The sequence below is a fragment of the Labrus mixtus genome, chromosome 16 (assembly GCF_963584025.1).
Source record: "Labrus mixtus chromosome 16, fLabMix1.1, whole genome shotgun sequence".
Classification (NCBI taxonomy): domain Eukaryota; kingdom Metazoa; phylum Chordata; class Actinopteri; order Labriformes; family Labridae; genus Labrus; species Labrus mixtus.
Genome location: NC_083627.1, coordinates 9,270,749 through 9,290,433, shown reverse-complemented (window position 1 = coordinate 9,290,433; position 19,685 = coordinate 9,270,749). Strand labels below are relative to the sequence as shown.

General features: G+C 41.8%; 3 protein-coding genes across 8 annotated transcripts in view; 2 read left to right on the top strand and 1 right to left on the bottom strand.

The window, feature by feature from the left end:
• The window catches only part of LOC132990574 (ubiquitin-conjugating enzyme E2 E1-like), a 143,720-nt gene that overhangs the window by 39,666 nt on the left and 84,369 nt on the right, over window positions 1-19,685 (top strand). The window lies entirely within an intron of this gene.
• Window positions 234-7,466, top strand: nr1d2b (nuclear receptor subfamily 1, group D, member 2b). The gene is made up of 8 exons (XM_061058845.1): window positions 234-403; window positions 2,295-2,522; window positions 3,103-3,191; window positions 3,897-4,041; window positions 4,459-5,144; window positions 5,413-5,598; window positions 5,714-5,924; window positions 6,125-7,466. Exons 1-8 carry the CDS (start codon window positions 385-387, stop codon window positions 6,319-6,321), a joined length of 1,761 nt encoding a protein of 586 aa, XP_060914828.1. The 5' UTR covers window positions 234-384; the 3' UTR covers window positions 6,322-7,466.
• thrb (thyroid hormone receptor beta) overlaps window positions 10,104-19,685 on the bottom strand; it is a 125,360-nt gene continuing 115,778 nt past the window's right edge. For all 6 annotated transcript variants that reach the window (XM_061058848.1, XM_061058851.1, XM_061058849.1 and 3 more), the window contains one exon: window positions 10,104-19,288. In XM_061058848.1, the coding sequence (XP_060914831.1) occupies window positions 19,047-19,288 (242 nt within the window). In that variant the 3' untranslated portion in view covers window positions 10,104-19,046. The remainder of the gene's footprint in view (window positions 19,289-19,685) is intronic.

Here is a 19,685-nt window from a genome sequence, read left to right as displayed (position 1 = left end):
TGAAAAAAGTATGTCAGTGGGTTACATTGGCACCAGCGCAGAGAGCTGCAGGGGAGGAGGAGCCGACAAAGTGGGTCACATGGTTGAGCACTGCTCCTCGAAACAGACACACTGAAAAACCACCAGTCCACCAAACCTCTGGCGTCGCGCGCTCATCGCAGGCAGCACCTTTTTTTTTCTCTGATTGTCTCATCTTTGATTGGTGTTCGGTGTTTTTTTTTTTGTTATCTACCTGTCGTTTGGTTACATTGAAAACAGACGAGTTGTGCTTTTCGGTCTTTTGTTATCAATCAGCGACTTTGTAGTTGCTGATCACTAAAACAGAAACACGGATTCAGCACTGAGGTAGCACAGGAGGAGGAAAACCCCCAAAACTCGCAGGATATGGAGTCCACAAAGGCTGGTAAGTGTGCTTTAACCTTAACTCAGGTGTTGCTTGTTTCAATGGGCTTAGTGCCGTGTTCACATTCAGCAATCAGTTTCAATGAAAAAGCGTTTTGTGAAAGTAGAACAATAAGGACACTGCGTTTTTAAAAGCCTTCTGCATCGGTTAAAGTCTTAAATGTAAAAGATTGAAGCGTGTTCAGGTGTGTCAATTAAACTGGGTTAGGAGGACCAGGGGCTTGTTGTTGTTACCCGTGTACATTGGCTCGACCAGCACTGCAGTCGCCTCCTCTCACATGGACCGAGTGGCTAGCCATGTGCCCGTGTGTTTACGCTCCCCCGTGCGTCGCCGCTGATTGGTCGAGCTGCGTCGTGACGTCGTCATTGCATAATTCTTCCCGTCGAGATGGTGTGGGTTCTCGGTGGTGATACACGTGAGGCGGCTCGCGGTGACCCAGTTTTGCCGGGGGAAAGAACATGCCCGGTCCATGTGGGGGCGGGGTTAAAAGTGCCTTAAAGTTATGGTGCGTTCAGGACCCGTCGGAGAGACAACATTACTTTTGTCTTTTATGATGTAACATTGGAGGCTCTTTGCTTGAATAGTGCTTCCAGAAAGACTTATTCAACGCTGCCGTCCTTTATGAATACAACATTAGTCAAGTGACTAAAATAACATTTAAAAATGAACTGAACTGACACATTTCCATTTGAAATGTTAATAATAATATATTTTTTAATGATGTTACTTTATCAACACACTTGTTGCATAACCAAATGACAGACAGCCAAATTGCGTCCCGTTTGTAGTATGGTAGGGTTTGACATTTCCCATGGAGCTTGAATGCATCACCCTTGACTGTATCCAGTTTTGCAGGAGGCCTTGTTCAAATGATTTCATTTTTACATGTCAAAACACTCTGTGGGTTATTCCGACATCAGCCTAAAAGAAGATTCAAGTTGTGTTTTTCTACTTATCCGCCTTTTCTCTAAACAATGTTTCAGGTGTCTTCAAAGCGACACCCTATTTTTCTCAGTGTTGCAGATGGTGCTTATTACACACATCCCTATTGCCTGAGAAATATTTCACGTCATTGAATGCGGTTGAAGCTGGACTTTAATAGGGTCACAACTGGTGGCTGAAGGCAACCTTTATATGCATCCTGTGGCGTTTCCTGCAGAAAAATCCGACAAAAGAAATGCCTTTCTGAGATGTAATGAATCAGCTCTGCTAGTTGAAATAAAATCAACCAGTGTTGTAAGTAGTTTGGCACTAGATGTTTGTTCAGGTCCAGTATGTGTGAATGGCTGCAGGGAGGGGCCAGACTGCCTACTACACACACCCAGTATAGCTGCCATTATGTAATGCTTGTTACCTAATCATTGAGAATGGCAGAGGAAGAAATCAGGTCAGCCTATGTTGAGGGGGGGAAAAAGTGTCTCAGCCGTCTGCTCGATTCCTACTGGCTGAGGCGAATGTATGTCCTTCCTCTTTATGTTCAGCTTGTTGGCTCTACAGTGAAGCTGCCCCGACTTGCTGATGGTTACAGCCACATCATTCATACGAGGAAAAGGACATAGCAGGGAGGAGTTGGCGTGCGCACGGATTACAGAGCAGACGAGGAGAAAGAAACGCCATCTACTGAAACTTGAACATTATGTAACAGATATGAAAGGCCTGGTAGACTTAAAGGGAAATGTTCTGCTAAATGATCATAGCAACAAAAGCAAGGTGGATTAATAAATAAATAAAAATCTTTAAAAAACTTTTGCTGTATTCTGTCCATCATTGAAATAAAATACACCTGGTTTAGATTTCGCCCAGAAAGAAACTTCTGCTCCGTGTTGGGTTGTTGCTTCAGTCCTTTTCATCATGGCATATTGTCTCTCTCTCTTTGCCCTTCGACCACTAGGAGGCGTAATAGCCTACATCAGCTCGTCCAGCTCGAGCTCTAGCCCGGAGTCGTGTCACAGCGACTCCTCCAACGGCAGCTACCAGTCGTCCTCGCCGTCTCACAGCTCCTCGCCCGGCCGCCACCAGCAGCGTCAGCTGGCTGACCCTGCACTCCCGACTGGCGGCCCCAATCTTCCAGGGACTCAGAAAAGTGGACGCTCCACCGGCACAAAGTGTGGCATCACAAGTAAGATGGTCACATTGCTTTGTGTTTTGAAATGAATCAAATACTGGGATCCCATGCATTTAATACCCTAACCAGGGTCCTTGTATTAGCTTGGTACTGGTTGTTTTACCCCACTACAACAACAAAAAAATCCCCTAAATCTCACAACACTGCGTTTCCACAAGATGGCGATTTACTAATGAGGTAAACAGTTAGAACAGAAGAATTATCTCTTTGTAGGGTCCTGATGATCCAGCGGTTAGGTTACACCCCATGTACAGAGGCAATAGTCCTCCAAGTGGGTGGCCTGGGTTCAAGTCTTACCTGCCACTCCTTTCCTGCACGTCAATCTCAATCTCTTGCCAGATTTCCTGCTCTAGCCACTGTCCCATATAAATGAAGGCAAAAGCCCCCCCCCCCCCCCCCCCCCCACACACACAAAAAATATCTTTTGAAGCCACTACAATGGTGTTTTAAACTTCATTGTTCAAGTCCTGCAAACCCAAAATGATGGGATTATTATTGGGGTTATTTGTGTTCTGATTTTCTTTGTGTGTGTGTGTGTGTGTGTGTGTGTGTGTGTGTGTGTGTATCTTCTCAGAAATCAACGGCCTGGTGCTGCTGTGTAAAGTTTGTGGTGACGTGGCGTCTGGTTTCCACTACGGCGTCCATGCCTGCGAGGGATGCAAGGTAAGGACAGCTCTCTGAAACAACTGCCACCCCCTTCCCCCTTTCCTTAGACTCACACAAGCACTAATACATACACACCTCTATCAGGCTGCACCTCTATGTGAACGTGTGCCTCTGGTTAATGAATGAAAACGATAACAGTGATGCTATTTTTTAACTGTTATATTATTCCAAATGTGTTATTTTTTTTTACAAAACTTTCTTTGTTTTGTTAAAAAATGGACTTTGCGTAACTTAAATGTTACCAGAATAATCTATCCGCTATAACAAATCTAAAGGTGATGAAGGTCACACGAGGCATGACCAACAAGGGACCTTGAAAATGTCTACTGGTGGCTTGGCGGTCCCCTTTTTGTGGATGTCTGATGTCTGCAAAAGTCCTCTGTTGGTTATATAAATAAGCACACACACACCACACTGCATCAGAATCAGTTTCACTCCGTGACTTTGGACAGAAGTTGAAGTGGGTCACCGCCAGCCGAGCCATCTGTACAACTTCATGCAGAGACTCGCTGAAACTAGTTCATGCTCCCCATGTTAATATTAGCTGCCTCTTACACCTCACATTGCTGCGTGGCCTAGTTAGCTGTGGGGTGCACACATCAGGAACACACACTTGTATGAGTAAACCCACATTGTACATACACATCCAATATTATTAGGAGCTTTATTTAGAATAATTTGTGATTTGTGTTTGACACACAGGGCTTCTTTAGGAGGAGCATCCAGCAAAACATCCAGTATAAGAAGTGCCTTAAGAACGAGAGCTGCCCTATCATGAGGATCAACAGGAACCGCTGCCAGCAGTGTCGCTTCAAGAAATGCCTGATGGTCGGGATGTCCAGAGACTGTAAGTATCTGTAGAAGTTGTTTTCGGTCTCTGATTTAGACAGGAAGCTTTTTACATACAAATAAAAATGTATGAAATGACAGACCATAATAAATGCAAAGTTGTCCATGGACAATAAGTGCCACATCATGTCAGTTAAAAGGTCTGCTTTCGTCAGTGTAGATTTGAAGAAGGCTGCTGTTTAAAACAAAAACATGACCTAGACTGGAGGGATTCTTTATGAAAAGTTGTCAGATGCTTAGTATAACAATGTAAAAAAAAATCACACAGAGTGAGAGTCTGTTGTATTTATCTGCAAAGGCAGTCGGTCATGCAGCATAAAAAACAGTATTCAGTATTTTGTTATTGATGAATAAATGGAAAACAGCGTATTGCACACTACAAAACTAAGGTTTTTTCAAAATCTTCTCTTTTAAGCTGTGCGCTTTGGCCGGATCCCTAAACGTGAGAAACAGCGCATGCTGCTGGAGATGCAGAGCGCCATGAACAACATGATGAACAACAACCAGCTCAACAGCAGTCAGACCCTCTCTATTAGCAAACCACTGACGGCCAACACCGCTGAACCTACCTCAGGGGACACAGGCACCGGCCACTCCTGTTCTCCATCCAGCCAACCAGACTCCAGCTCTGACCCCGAGCCTACCGTCGCCATGGACACCAGCCCCAGCTCTGCGTCCACCAGCTCGTCGGACAGCGGGGAGGAGGAGGTGATCGGCTCAGTGACCAGGGCCCATCAGGAGACCTTTATGTACAACCAGGAGCAGAGTGGCCTGACAGCTGAGGCCGCGGCCCCCTCTGTCCCTCTGAACAATGGCGCCGCCCAAAACACCGCCAACGACCAGACAGAGGAGCTGCGGGACTCCTGGAAGAACCACCAAAACAACACGGTCACCATTTCAGCACCGGAATCCTCAGCTAGCCAGGGCCTCCAGCGCCAGGAGGACAACACCAACCACTGCCCCTTCAGGCTGTCCAGAGCCGCTGCCTCCAGCCACTGCCCGGCCTACACCCACGGCGCCTTCAGAGCTCCACCTGCAGACGGCCCTGCCAACGGAGCCTTCAGTGGGCCTCAGTGGAGAGGAGGCAACAGGATGTACCTGGTACGATACAACACCTTTCAGACACAAATCAGATAGATAATCTTTCTGGCCACATGGGGGCAGCAAAGCACCGCATCCAACATGTTCTTACCTTTTTTGAACACAGTGAGGAAAAAGTTCACAATACAAACTGTTTTAAATTCTTTGCACTTTTTCACAGAGAGGGATAATATTCTATTTTAAAAACATTTTCTGTGGATCATTAACAATGCATGTTTTAATACAGTCTATTATAATATATCGCTTTTTTCCTCTGTGGTGTCCTCAGCTTTGTCCAATGAACACGTCTGCTCAAGTGAACCCTCACAAGTCCGGCCACGAGGTGTGGGAGGAGTTCTCCCACAGCTTCACCCCTGCTGTCAGGGAGGTGGTGGAGTTTGCCAAGAAGATCCCCGGCTTCAGAGACCTGTCCCAGCCGGACCAGGTCAGCCTGCTGAAGGCCGGCACCTTTGAGGTACACCCTATCTCTCTCTCCTGTCCTGCGCGGCAGATTTCTCCCAGTTTCCACTGAAAGCTGATGTTGTTCAGAAGAGTTGCACTTAACTGACAGAGCACTGATTGTTCTGCAGGTGTTGGTGGTTCGCTTTGCTTCTCTCTTTGATTTGAAGGACCGCACTGTCACCTTTCTGGGTGGAAAGAAATACAGTGTGGATACTCTGAAGGCCATGGGGGCCGGAGACCTCCTTAACTCCATGTTGGACTTCAGTGAGAAGCTCCTCAATCTGGGCCTCAGCGAGGAGGAGATGAGCCTCTTCACAGCTGTGGTTCTGGTCTCTGCAGGTTGGTTTGAATTTAGCTTTTCATCCTTTTTTTTTTTTTAATATTGTATGATTCATTCATGACATAATACTTTGAAGCAAATGCACCGGATCAAATGATGTCCTCTGAAAGTTCTTGTTTTTGCACCTTAAATGCTCAGATTGTCACATGTCATGACATCATGGCGCCGTGATGCTTACATTTACCCTCTGTTCTTCCAGATCGTTCTGGCATCGAGAACGTGAACTCTGTGGAGGCCCTGCAGGAGACGCTGATCCGCGCCCTGCGCAGCCTCATCACCAAGAACCACCCCAACGAGTCGGCCATCTTCACCAAGCTGCTGCTAAAGCTGCCTGACCTGCGCTCGCTCAACAACATGCACTCGGAGCAGCTGCTCGCCTTCAAGGTCCATTCCTGAAGTCTCCTGTACTACTTGACCTGACACGAACTGTAACGGCCCCCCGCGACCGGACCCGGAGGGCCACACCCCCCCATCCCAACCAAACCTGCACCTCTCCACTTCTCCCATGATGCTTTGAAAGCTGGAAACCTGACATTAAAAGTGGGAGGAAGACCATAAAATGTTCTTGTACTGTACTGTAGGGCGTAACAGCCTGTGTGATGGTAATGCGTACATACAGACACACTGATTGATGTATATGTTTCTTGTGTTTGTGTGTAGCATACTGTTTGTTTGCAAGTATACAAATGTTAGAAGCACTTTTCTGTATAGTGTAGGCTGGTATTTTTGCATTCATAGTGCAATATGTGACTGCTTCTATGATTTGAACTGTTTAGCTTAGAGGTGAGTGTGCTCTTCTGGCACACATTAATATGAATAGGTGCTGATGTCATAAGGCGGCAGGGGAAGTTGAAATCTTAAAAAGACCCCTGGACTCGAATGACTGCTTAGGTAGAATTGTCTTTAGAATAAAAAATATAAAAATTGAAAGCAGACGACAATGAGACGAAGTGGAAGTAAAGCTGCTGAGCTTACCAGTTTAGCCATCAGACTCTTTAATTTGAACAACTTAGGGACGCAAAAATAATTATGGACGTCATAAAGTTACACTTCCCTGATTTTTCTTGTAGAAAAAAAAGAAAAAGAAAAAAGGTGAACATCTCAGTCACCAGCAGCAGCAGCTCGCCCAGCTGCTTGGAAAGATCGTTTCTTTTCCACAAACTGTACAGGCTTTAGTTGAGCGTAGATGAACTGAATAGGTAGGAGTGTTAAGAATATGATTGTAATATCACTGAAGTGATTGTAATTTAAAGATGTGGTGTCAGCTGACTTGCTGGTGTTGAGATCTTTTTTTTTCTTATTTTGCCACCACCATCTTTTTTTTTTATTTTTTTGTTCTTTGTCGGTGAATTCAGAAAGTCTGGTCTTTTGAATATCCAGAGCTTCTGTCATTGTGTTAACGTTGTTGACAAATGGTTCTGTTCTTCTCTGTGAAAGGATTGCAGTATGCATAGATTTCTATATATATAGAGTATACATACTATCATACATACATAATTGTATAGATGAATATATCTATATAAATAAATTTTATAAATGCAGTTTCATGGTGTGAGTTGGTTATTGACTTTCTGGTTTTCATAGTGAAGCTAAATTTAATAATACTTAAGTTTACCCTGTGTGTTTGTATGAGCAGGCTGTAAATATTAAAAGACGAAGCCTGAGTGGTGTAACTCATCTGTTCCTGCAGGGGGCGTGGGAGTCACATCGATGGGCGGTCACCGTGCTGGATATGATAGGCTGAGAGCCGGAGGCGGGTTTACCTGTCACTCAGGTCAGCTACGCGACTTATTGAGAATGGCGCTTATTTTACATAAAATCAAAACAGACAAAAAGTGGCCTTTTTTTTAGTCTGATGAAGGTCTAATACCGAAACAGTAAAACAGTAAAACTACAGATGGTGTAACAATATAGGAATTAAATCTTATTTATCATGAATAAATTCAGAATAATAACCCAGTATTAGGCTACATTTTATTTTATTTCCATTTTTCCTCTGCCTGGATCCAGAGAAGTGACAAAATAAAACCTGTTATTTGTTTTTCCATTTATAAGGAAACTTTGAAAACTATTCAAGAGACGTAAATATAAATCTATGTTTTAAGGAAATGTGGGGAAGTGGAAAACTGAATTTATTTAGGTGTTTAATGGAGGCAATAGCGCCACCACATGGCTGTTTACTCACACTTTAAACCACATTGTATGTACAGACTGTATTATTTTAACACGTTATTATTGTTTTCCACATGTCTGGTTAGTTTATACAATAGAAAAAACCCCAGTATCTGTTGTCTTTCTGTTTCTTTGTTGAAAAAGAGCTGTGTCATAACCATAGACTGTAAATATTATAACAGCATTTATATTGAAAATTAATATTTGACAGGTTCAATTAAAAAGAAAAACTTTGACATACCGAAACTTAAATTGAAATTGATTGAAACTTCAGGTATAATAATAAGATTCATGAAGAAGTAAGTCTGTATGTGAACTTCTTAGAAATCAGAGCTCAGCATTTTGACTGTTGTAGTTTGTCAATCTCACCAGCAGGTGGCGGTCAGGCAGCTCTTCCTCTCTGTCCACTCACTGACTCTCCCTGCAGCCGGCTTGTGTGCACTCCGAAAAACCAAATCAGAAGTGATTTTAGATCTTTAAAGACGAAGCAGGCACAGATTAAGAAAGGCTTTACATTATGTTTAATTATTATATTGATTTATTTTGGCCTCTAACTCAAAATGTAATTTGATTTTCTTTAACTTTCAGGATACATAGAATTTTAAAACTGTTCAAAGATGCAGAACTCCATCCTAGTGTTTATCGGCTCTTTTTGACAGAACCAAATGCTTTATGAGAACATTTTGAAAAGTATGGAGGCCAAAAAAGGCTTTGATATTCAAATAAACAAATACAAATAATAACATCAACCTAATATTAAAGAAAACTATTTTGTATGGAATTGAGCAAAAATCTTGACTTGATTCAACGCCGTAAAACTAGAGCTATTGCCTTGTGGTTGTATCTGATGGCCATGTTAAAATACCAGATGGAATAAAGTTCCTTCTATTCCCTCGCATTCATGAAATGGGGTGATGGAGGTTAGGTCACAGCAACCCTGACCACTAGAATCATGACGTTTCATCCCGGGGTCCAGGTGGATGTGTGCTACTTTGAAGAAATCACCTCCAGGTGTTGCTAAAAGAATGTAAGTACCTTTTTAAGGTTAAGTGGTGAATGATAGACCTGCTTCGTCATTTTTTCTAAATAGACATTTAAGTGAAATTGTGTAATAATAAGTTTAGGGATCCTTGCGTTATGGTCAGGACTGTTATATGGAGATGTATCAGTGTATATGATCTTTGACTCCCAATTTTCATCAGTTCAGTCAGACAAATCACGTTTGTATCATTGAAAATATTTATTGCAGTAGAACATAGATTGTTGTTTTTCCTCTTTTTTCTTACCTTTCCAACTTAACCTCTCCTACACAAGTGTGCCTGTAACCGCTTCAGAGACAACTCCACTACCAAACGGAGGTAAGCTGGTCCACTGTTGTTTTGTCTGCTATTTGTCCCGACTACAGCGCACCTTGTATTTACTCAACATCCCCCGACACACAGTGAGCACGCCAGCGTCCATTCATAGTTTTCAAACATAGTTCGTGTTTGGCTCCGACCTACTCGCTCCTCACAGTTTTTAATTTACATGCAGAGATTTGAGAAATAATGGGATAATATCTTCAACCCTGCAGTTGGAGTCTACAGGTGGATGCTCGGGTGGCGGTGGAGCGAGCAAGAGCGTGCTACTGGTGCAGGTCAGAGCTGGCGATGAAAGAGCAGAGGGAGAGAGCGGAAATCTTGCAGCTTAAATAGACGGCTAATTGGAAGGAGGTGTTGTCAGGTGATTGTAGATAATGCCGCATGTCAAGTGTAAAATAAGTGCAGCTTGAGTTGACTGACTGAATTAGCTCGCAGGCATCACCTCATTTTAACCTGAAGTCCAAGTGGACATTTGTGCTAGATCCAAAGAAGTTGCCTGCTGAGATACTTTGTTCACAAGAATAGGGACAGAAAGCAGCTGTTGATGTCACAGAAGAAGAAACAAATACATCAATGTCAATCGCAAACAGGTAAGAAAATGTACAGATGATTTAACTGCCCAAAAAATAAAACTCCAGAGCCAAATTCTCTCAAAACCATCTTTATTCTCAAGAGCCAATTCACATTAGCTGCAATCATCATCGTCAATCATGAGCATCAAAATCATTTCCTCTTGAGTTTCCCTCCTCGCTCGTGTCATAAGCACCGTCCACACCTGGACAATGATTACCGGACAAGCGTTCCAGTAAAGAGCCGAGTGCAAGACAGCAGATTTGGAGAACAGAAATGTTGTCATCTTCTGTTTTCCTGCTGCCACAGATTTACTCCTCCTAAACACCTAAGCACACTTAATCTCCCTTTCTCTCCATGACGGTTTTCCAGTAAGTGTTGAACAGATGAGTTGAACAAGAAGACACTCAAACACACAGGGAGAGAAATCGGTGTCCATGGTGAACGACTTCTTCTGATACTGGTTACACTTTGACCAAGAAGTTGTCATGAAACGTGTTCCTGTGTAGCTGTGCTGCTTTGTACAGACAGTGAGCTCCAGCTACAGTAACCATTGATTTTTTTAAATTTATTGTTAAAATTATACATTATTTAAGTGTTTTTTTCACAACTTCTTGCTCTTAATTATTTTGCGAAGATGTGGAAATGGATTTGAGAGCAAGATTGGTATTTTTTTTTTCCAACGCTATGCAAAACAATATGTTCATATTTATGCTCATAACATCCGTAAAAAAAATCTGCAGTCTGAAAATATACATCCTTTTTCCTTTATACGTTAAAATAGCTTTTCTATGGTGCAACTCTTGTTATTGGTTTGTAACTGAGTAACCTTAAGAGTAACAACTCACGAGAGAGAAAACAGTGAACTGGCACCTCTTCAGGAAAAAACATCCTGAACCAGCAGTCAGCATTGACTATGTTTACATGCAACGACAGATCTGTGCATATGAAAATTCAAGTAATTATGGTGTGTGACGCAAAAGTTTGACACATTACGACTGTTAACTCCACTTTACACAAACCCTACAACACCACAAACATTTGGTTCATCAAATACAAAAAGGGTTTGTTGAAAATAACTTTCAGATTTTGTTCTTATTTTGGGGATTAAGACTCACTTATTATTCATTTTATCTAACTAACCAGCCCCAATAGTTCAGGTGAGAGCCCCAAGTATATAATATAGAGAATTGTGTACTTGGACACATTACTCCCTTTTCTTCGTCTCAATCAGTTCTAATTTCAGACCACTGCTTTCTAATTGGAACTATATTTTGTGCCTGTTAATATGTCAGCATCATCTTCTCCGTTGCCTTTAGCTCTGCAATGCACTTGTCTGCACGTGTTCTATTTTAAACCAGATGTCGAGTCAACATCGGCCAAACCGCGGTCTTTTCCTGAACATCTGAGTCGTCAGAGTTGGCGCCTTGATATAACTAAAGATGGTCAAAATTTGGGTAAATATAGTCACCAAAAACACTTTGAATGGTGGAAATAAAATAATGGTTTTGGTAAAGTCACATTACAAATGTAAGATGACCTCTTTTAGCAAAAAAATACTTCACTTTGGGGCGCAGATGGCATAGCAGTCAAGTCGCTATACAGAAGCTATCGTCCTCCAAGTGGACGGCCCAGGTTAAAATCTGACCTGCGACTCCATTCCTGCATGCCATCCTCACCCCCTTTTCCAAATGTCCTTTGACTTGATCATCTTTGACCCTCACCCCTACGGCCTTTCTGGATCTACATTTAATGCCAGCAGAATGTCTGAAGGTTTTCATGTGTAGGCACAAAATACACAACCAATTCTAAAACACTAGTTTGAAATCCAAGCTGACTTAAACACAGAAAGGGGGCATTATTATCATATCACAATTTTTTGTCTCTTTCTACGTCTGAAGGATTCTTCTTTCAGTAATTAACTCACAGGGAGTCATCAGAAGGTTTTAAAACCTTTCGGACATTTTAGCATCTCTCAGCTAATGTTTTTGTTATAACTTTTGGGGGGTTTGGGTCCTGCCTTGGCATTTTCCATCAGCTCCCTCATCATTTGGCAGTTTTCAGCCAAAAAACAAAACTTTGGATAAATCAACTATTTTCCCTCCAAAACATAGGCCTGTCGGTGTCAGTCAGACAAAGTTAGCGGCTAGCTGCTTAGCATAATGAAGAACAACAGAGAAGCAATGCTTTTTACTATTGTTTAAAGCCAAACTGAAGATTGTTGGAGAGTAAATAATAAACGTACATTCAGCAGGTCACCAGAAACAAAGCGCTGTGATAATATTAGCTCCGCGGGTGTGTACAAAGGTTTAGCTTTACTAGCATGTTAGCTAAGTCAACCTGTGAAGGCCATAACTTGTTGAGTGTTATTTTAAAATGTTTTGAAATACTGCTACTAAATGCCCCAACTATAACTGATTTATGACACTTTTTTTGACACTTTGATAAATGGTTAGGTAAAGTTTTGGTTGTGCACGTCCTAGTTGAGCAATTTCTTAAAAAAAAACAACACATTTAACTTATCTAATTGGGAGCATGGCAGCTGCACTAGATGCTGTAAGTTCTTTATCATGCTTGAAGAGACTAGCAAGGCCTTGAACTTTATATGAAATGCTTTCAATGCAACATCTAAAGAACTGTGGATGTAGGAGATGTGACTCATACTCTTTTTTGAAACCCTGGGCTGGCTGCACAAGCAGATTCTGAATACGACTTAGACTTATCTAAAAGCCACAAAGGTGTCAGAGCTCTTAAGTCCAGAAAAACCATCTCATCACAACAACCTTTGACATAGGTTTTTTTTAATCTTATCTTTTTCATTTTAAACTGACTGATGATAAACAGAAAGTCTGAGTTGTTCCTCTGAGAAATCCTCGCTGCAAGTTTACTGGAGTAGATGGATGAAAATATTCCACAAACCATGATGTGATGAAGAAGGAGTGGAGTAAAAAACTAAAATAAATCGTGTTAGTTGAACTAGTGGTGGGTTGGTGGTAAACCACTAATGATAACGCAGAGTTAATGCGGCCAACAGGGATACATGTTTGAGTTGTTCCCATGAAAAGCTTGGATTGCGCTATAATAGCTTGAACATACTGAAGCTAACGATTAGCTTTCCCCTACTTCTGGTTTTCCACTTGCTATTGTAATCCAATATTTGATTCACACCACCAATCACGGGGATAAAAACAAGTCATTGGCACAGATAGTATGGAATTGAAAAAGTATTTGAAAAAAAAAGCTCTCTTACTTCTCTCATCATCCTTGTTTACATGTAAAGTTAGCATTGCTCTGGTTAAGAAATAAAAATACTTATAGAAGATAAATGTTTAGGTTTTCAATCAAGATTTGCTGGACATTTAAGTAGATCTCAGTATGCCCCAAATACAAAAACACTTTAAACTGTCCACATTAAGACCGCTAAGACAATTCCAAGTTTAGGAAGTTGATCTTTCTTTGTAATATTTTAATTATCCTTTACCATTTGTATTGTTTTAATGGTTTTAATGTGTTATATTGTAAATTATTACCTTTTCCTCTTCCTATGATAAACTTTCTTGTTTCATTCTTGGCCTCTTTTGTGCCCTCTTAGATGATTTTATTTAAATGTGTACCAGCTCTATCGTTGTCTGTACCTCGGCACCACAAGGTGTTTTCGGACCAAACAGTTCTGGTGACTTTTTGAAGAGGAACTATCCACTGGGGAGTTCCCTGAGAACTACACACCATGGGGACTTTTTTTTTCTCCTCGTTCTCGACACCATGGTACCAACTCTGAAGCGAGGGCTAAAAAGGTTCCTCTAAACTGGGTTCTAGGAGCTAAACTAGTTCATAGTCCCTGCGGTGCAGAATCAATAAAAAAAGCGGGAGGGGTTCTAACAGTTCCCAGAACTATAAAAAAAAGTTCCTGCTGCCTGAAAACGCCTGGTGTAAATGAGGGTTCTCTTTCAATGTGTTTTCTGAGGATATAAGTTGAAATAAATGAATGAATGAAACCTAAGAGGATGGAGAACCTTTGACTTATGTGTAAAAGATTGGAGATAAATTTGACTCCCCTTGAGCTGCTCTAATTCTGTTTTTAATACCTTAACCAACTTTGTCCCCCCCAAAAAAAACATTCATGCAGTTTTTAAATGACTCCATTTTTATTTGTGCATCTCAACTCTCACTTTGTCATTTTTCTCTCTGCAGGACGCCAGAAATATTTACAGGAACTCTGGAACTTGACTTGCATATCGGCCTTAGGACAGTTGTTACTATGTTGGTTCCCTGGGCCACTGTGCGCCCTGCTCCTGAGGTAGTATATGTAGTAATGGTCTGAAATATTTTGGTTACAAACCTCCAGACAGATTTCAAGCAGACTGCAAGCAAGTGATAGTTCTCGCTATAGAATAACCGACCTTAGCATAGCGTTAGCATTTCTATTTAATATTGCAGACATTTAAACGATGTTACGCAGCCAAATTCCTGAGACTAGTCTAAAAGTCCATAAAGTTTTTAAAAAGAGGTAAGAGTGAGATTGTTGTTGTGAGATATTTATGGTTCAGAAGCCTATAACAGTCATGCAGAGTTACAAAAGACAACCATGTGATGGCGATGTCCTCTCATTACCCTCTTAAAGGTCAGTCATGCTTGTAAAATTTGCTGGTCTGATCGTCACGGTTTCTACGGATGCAGTGGGAAACGCAAATGCGCCAAGGGGACTTTTTAAGGTCCTTAGTAAGTTCCTGAGTTTAGTTCCTGATACTTTTTGGTTCAAAGTGGCCTTAAGATAAGTCTAAGAGGAGATTAAAGACTTTATAAATCAGTCAAATACTCGCATGTTTGTGCAGCCAACACCTGGTGGGGATAATGAGGTCACATATTTTTTATTTTACCAATTTGTTACTGCCATATTTTTTGGGGACATTTATGTTTCATACAGAAATGCAGACAGGTACTAGATAATGGGGCATCATTTTAATTTGTGCAGTTTTCTACCAGGACTACTCTGTCATCTGGATTTATAATGGAACCAGGCAGGGTATCTGCAAACAACTGAACACTATGACCTCGACAGGACAACAGGAGTACATGTAAACATAGCCAATGTTACTTTTCCAAATGGCTCTGGCTCAGCACAGTCCAGCCCTATACGTGTCCGCCGGCCCTGTCTGAGCCTGGGTGCCATCCGCCCCCATCCCCCTTTATCCATCTCTCTCCCTCTGATTGTCTGTGCATTTATTTTGAGTCTGTACAGTTTTGCGAGGTGTGTGTGTGAGGTCCGGGTCATTCAAACACTGCAGCAAGTCTATTGCTTTGATAAAAAGGCATCACTTCACAGAAAGAAAAAAAAAGAGAAAGAAATAAAACACAAGCAGTTTTTTTTTTTTTTCCGAGGAGTAGTGTGAAGCTTGAAAAAGCGAGATATACAAAGCAAATGTCTGTCACATTGCAAACGACAATACCATAGAGAGGCTTTCAGAACAACAACAAAAAAAAAAGAGAGAGAGAGAACATACCGGCTAAAATAAAAGAAAGGAGAGAGCGCTACGTTTTCACAATCTCACCAGCTTCCTCAGTGTACCTCGCTGATGATAAATCATACTGTTTTTTCCTTTTTTTTCTTTTTTTGTCGGACTGGCCAACACTTGGCCTCCAAATCCCACCAGTTGGTCACAGTGGTGGGGTCTGACCCATATCTGATCCAGGCACATGCATACCTCTGCATGTGTACAGTATGTGTACAGGTATGCACTGTGTATGTGCATGTTTGTGTGTTAGTGTATATGCATGCCATCATAAGAGGGTGGTGGGCTGTTACACAACAGATCATGTTCTTCTCCTGCTTGTAACTTTACATTACAGTTCAATCTGCCGTTTCCCAAAACCCACCGTAGCACCATGACGTCACTGTTTCAACATCCACTCATGTTTTTTTTTCAGGGAGATGATAACAAACAGGGGAAAAAAAGAAGGTTAAAATCATCATGTGTTGGACAAGTGAGGGAGGCCACATGTCCGAGATGACATTTAGAACTGATGTAGGAGCTGCTAACACGGACAAGAGCACGAGACAGAGGGATGACTCTGTCGAGAGCTGCATGCACTAACTAGCGTAAATCAGTCAAGTGTTGGTATCGCTATGAGCACCCGGCAGGGATACGATAAGGAGGGCATCATTCACTTGGTTTTGGCACAGCACGTGGCATTGTTTCACAACACACGAGTACTACATGATTGTCTTGTCCTGACATCAGTGTCATTATGTGCTTTTAGTTAGTCCTGTCCGCTCTCTGGGAATGATGAACAAGCTCACGGTGATGCTACTGCTGCGTTCCTTTGAATGTCAGAAATCCTAAATCCTCAGCAAATAAAAATTTAACAACTCCCCCCCCCCAGCAGTCCAGTTTTAAAGAAAAGAACACAAGAACTTTTATAAGACAGAGCATTAGGACCATGGAAGGAGTCAAATTTGCAACACCTGACTTACATTATAAGGGTCGTTAGATGTTTCTACACACAATATCTCAATATTATGTTTTGTAATACTGTACTGATTCTCACTAACACTGTATTCATATTTAATATGAAACACATGTAAATAGACTTCCTTGTTTAAATTAACCAACAGAGTAGTGATATGGTGTTGGATGTTCCTGTGATATCAGTGAACTTAACTTTCATGCGTATTGTTTGTTCCTTCAGAGAAATATATCTGTACAATTGGACTGATATATGACAATATATCACCTTTTTTAAACCTGACGATGAATCACAATAGACTGAATCATAACCCAAACCACAAGCTTTACAATAATATTGGATTGATCTGCAGAAGTTTTTCTAAATTTTTTTTATGTTTGTCTGTAAAAGGGACATTTTCCTAAAGATAAGGATGTCGTCAAATAACCTACCAACCCTTCAAATAAGAAATACAGGCTATGTAATTACCCGTCAGACGAGGAAAGCAGAACAAACCAAGAGGATTATATTTTTGCTTGTAAAATGCCAATCACTTTTTAGCCAATCAACTATTTACAATTTATTGCGTATGCAGTTTTGCCCTTTATTTCAGAGTCTGGGTAGAAACTCTCTGTTAAAAAATATGCTTAATGTCACACATGTGACAAGCATCAACACTTCATTAAATATGATATTTGCCTTTTTGTCTCAAATCTGAGTTCATCTCTACGAGGAAGCCCTTTGGAAACAAATCATTAGCTTGAAATTTCACGTTCTTCTCTCGATTTCTTCCTGCCATTGTGATATGTCACAGTGAGGTTATGAATTTAGCTTATTAGTGTGACAAATTATTTAAACTTGAAAAAAAACTACGCTCTGAAAACGTAATATACTTCTGAATTAGTAGATGTTTTTTTCTTCAAGACAGAGAAAAGTTTCGACTGTGGGGTAAGAAAAACTTTCTTCACATTCATTTGGTAGATGCTCTCGTCAAGAACAACAAGTATTTTACCGTATGAACTCAGAAATATAAGTTTAAAGGAAGAATGTGCGACATTTTGCACATAAATAAAGCAGAAATTAAGTAAATCCTGTGTAAATGTCTTTCTGAGTCATGACTGTCTACAATGAGGGAGGAGTGAGAGTCCCGCTGGCTGTACAGTTGTCAGGCTGTCTATACATCATGTTTACCTGGACGGGTATAAAGCAGTTTGTAAGTATCTTTAGATCTCGGTCATTCTGTAGCAATTTATGTGCAATATGAAGCTAAGCGTTAACCAAAGTGTGCTAACATTAGCATGCTAACACAACAATGCAGGACACAGCCAATTGCAGCTCGAGCAAAGGACAATTTTGTCCGCCACTTCAGCTTAATGGTGCGTACTAATTGATAGCTCCATTGTGTGAACGCGAGTGGAGAGGGGGTTGGAGGTGTGCCGCTGGAGGAGAGCGGAGGCTTCAGAATAGCGGAGGTGTGGCCAAACAGCAGTTTGGTTTAGTTTCATGCTGGTGCTCAAGGGCGACATCTACTGGATCAAAAAGTCGTACACTCTTCCTTTAACTAAGTATTATCCCAATTAAATTGATTCATTTGAAGGGTTGTTTTTCTTCTGCCATGGCCCCAATGTGCTGTCAAAGTGCACCAGCGAATACTGTCGAGTTTTATTTCAGTCTAACAGCAACAACAAAGAGAAGAACCGGACAGAATTATGGTCACTGATAAATGTTTTGTTTTCAGATTACAATTGAGTTGATCATCATTGTCGTGTAGTGTCAACATTTCTTTGCTGCTTTGTAGATGTGACGTCCAGTAACGAGACCTCAGAGAAGTTCATGTTTGACGACTCAGAGTTCCGCTTTGCGTTGCTGTCGTGTTGCTAAAATTCAGGTTTTTAGTCCGGAACGCAGCGTTACAACTTGTTTTGTGTGGTAACCCAGAGACTCACACAGGCTCAACAAGCTATGAGTGATGCTGTTAATGTAAAGACGGTGAGAAACCGAGCGGGTTCAGACGCACCGGATGGATGGTAGTTAATATCAACCAACAAATGGAGCAGATATAGGCGAGCAGGTGGGAGGAAAATGCTAACGGGATAGCTAACAATGTCTTTGTTTTGTGCATCAAGTGAGCAGCCAGTTTGAGTCTTTCAACATATTGGAAGGAAAATAGAACATCTGCATGGTTTCTACTGAATGAACACGTGTTGATAAAACCACCATTATGCCAACTGTACAATCATCGACACACACAAAAAAAAAACCTAGAGTAAAATCCGAGGTGAGAGGTTATATCCACAACAATATCAACAACAAAACAAACAAAAAGAACAAAATGCTATTCACATGTACCCGCACTGTAAGGAATGGTTCCATACAAAACTAGACCAGAGAGCTACTCCTAAACTATGGAATGAAGTGACACTCAGTAGTGCTAATAGAAAGTTCATTTGTGACGGGCCTTCTGCTGGTTCCGACCCTGAGACCACCAGGGTTCCCGGGGCGCTGACGCATGTGCACACAACACATTCACACACATACATGCACGCAAACACACATACGCTTAAAATCCATTGGTCAGTCCTCGAAGACCTCCAGGAAGAGAGGAGGGAATAGCTCGGTGGGACACTCCACTTTCATATGGAGGAATCGGCTGGCGTGGCAGGCGCCGATCATCCGCAGGTCCGTCACCTTCATTAGCAGCTTGGGCCAGAAATGCGCCACTTTGTGTTTGCGGTAGTTGATGTAATGTTCAAAGGCGAGCAGGAACTCCTCTTGGCAGCGCTCGATTCGCTCCACGCTACTCAGGCCCGGCCGATCTAAAGGCAGAAAGATATATATCGAGAGCGTTATTACTGATTGTCTTCTAAGAAGAGTCATCGCTGTTTATGTTCTGATATGTTGAAGCCTAGGAGGCCTTGTCCCGGCAGCAGAAGCCAGGCTCTAGAGTAGAAGGAGCTCTCCCAACCTTCAGCGAGCTGATCTGGCACTTCTACCACCCTGACGCCCAACCACAACCATCGGACTGTGTCGCCCCACAACCACCACCGTCCTCATTCATGGACGACCTGCTCCGACCGCCACTTCAGCGGCAAGGAAGTGTGGACAACAGGAACGCGAGGAATACAAAGGAGAAATCCTTCCTGCATATTATCCCATATGCTCTTTTGTAAAGCGTCTCAAGATAACGCTTGTTATGAATCGGCGCTATACAAA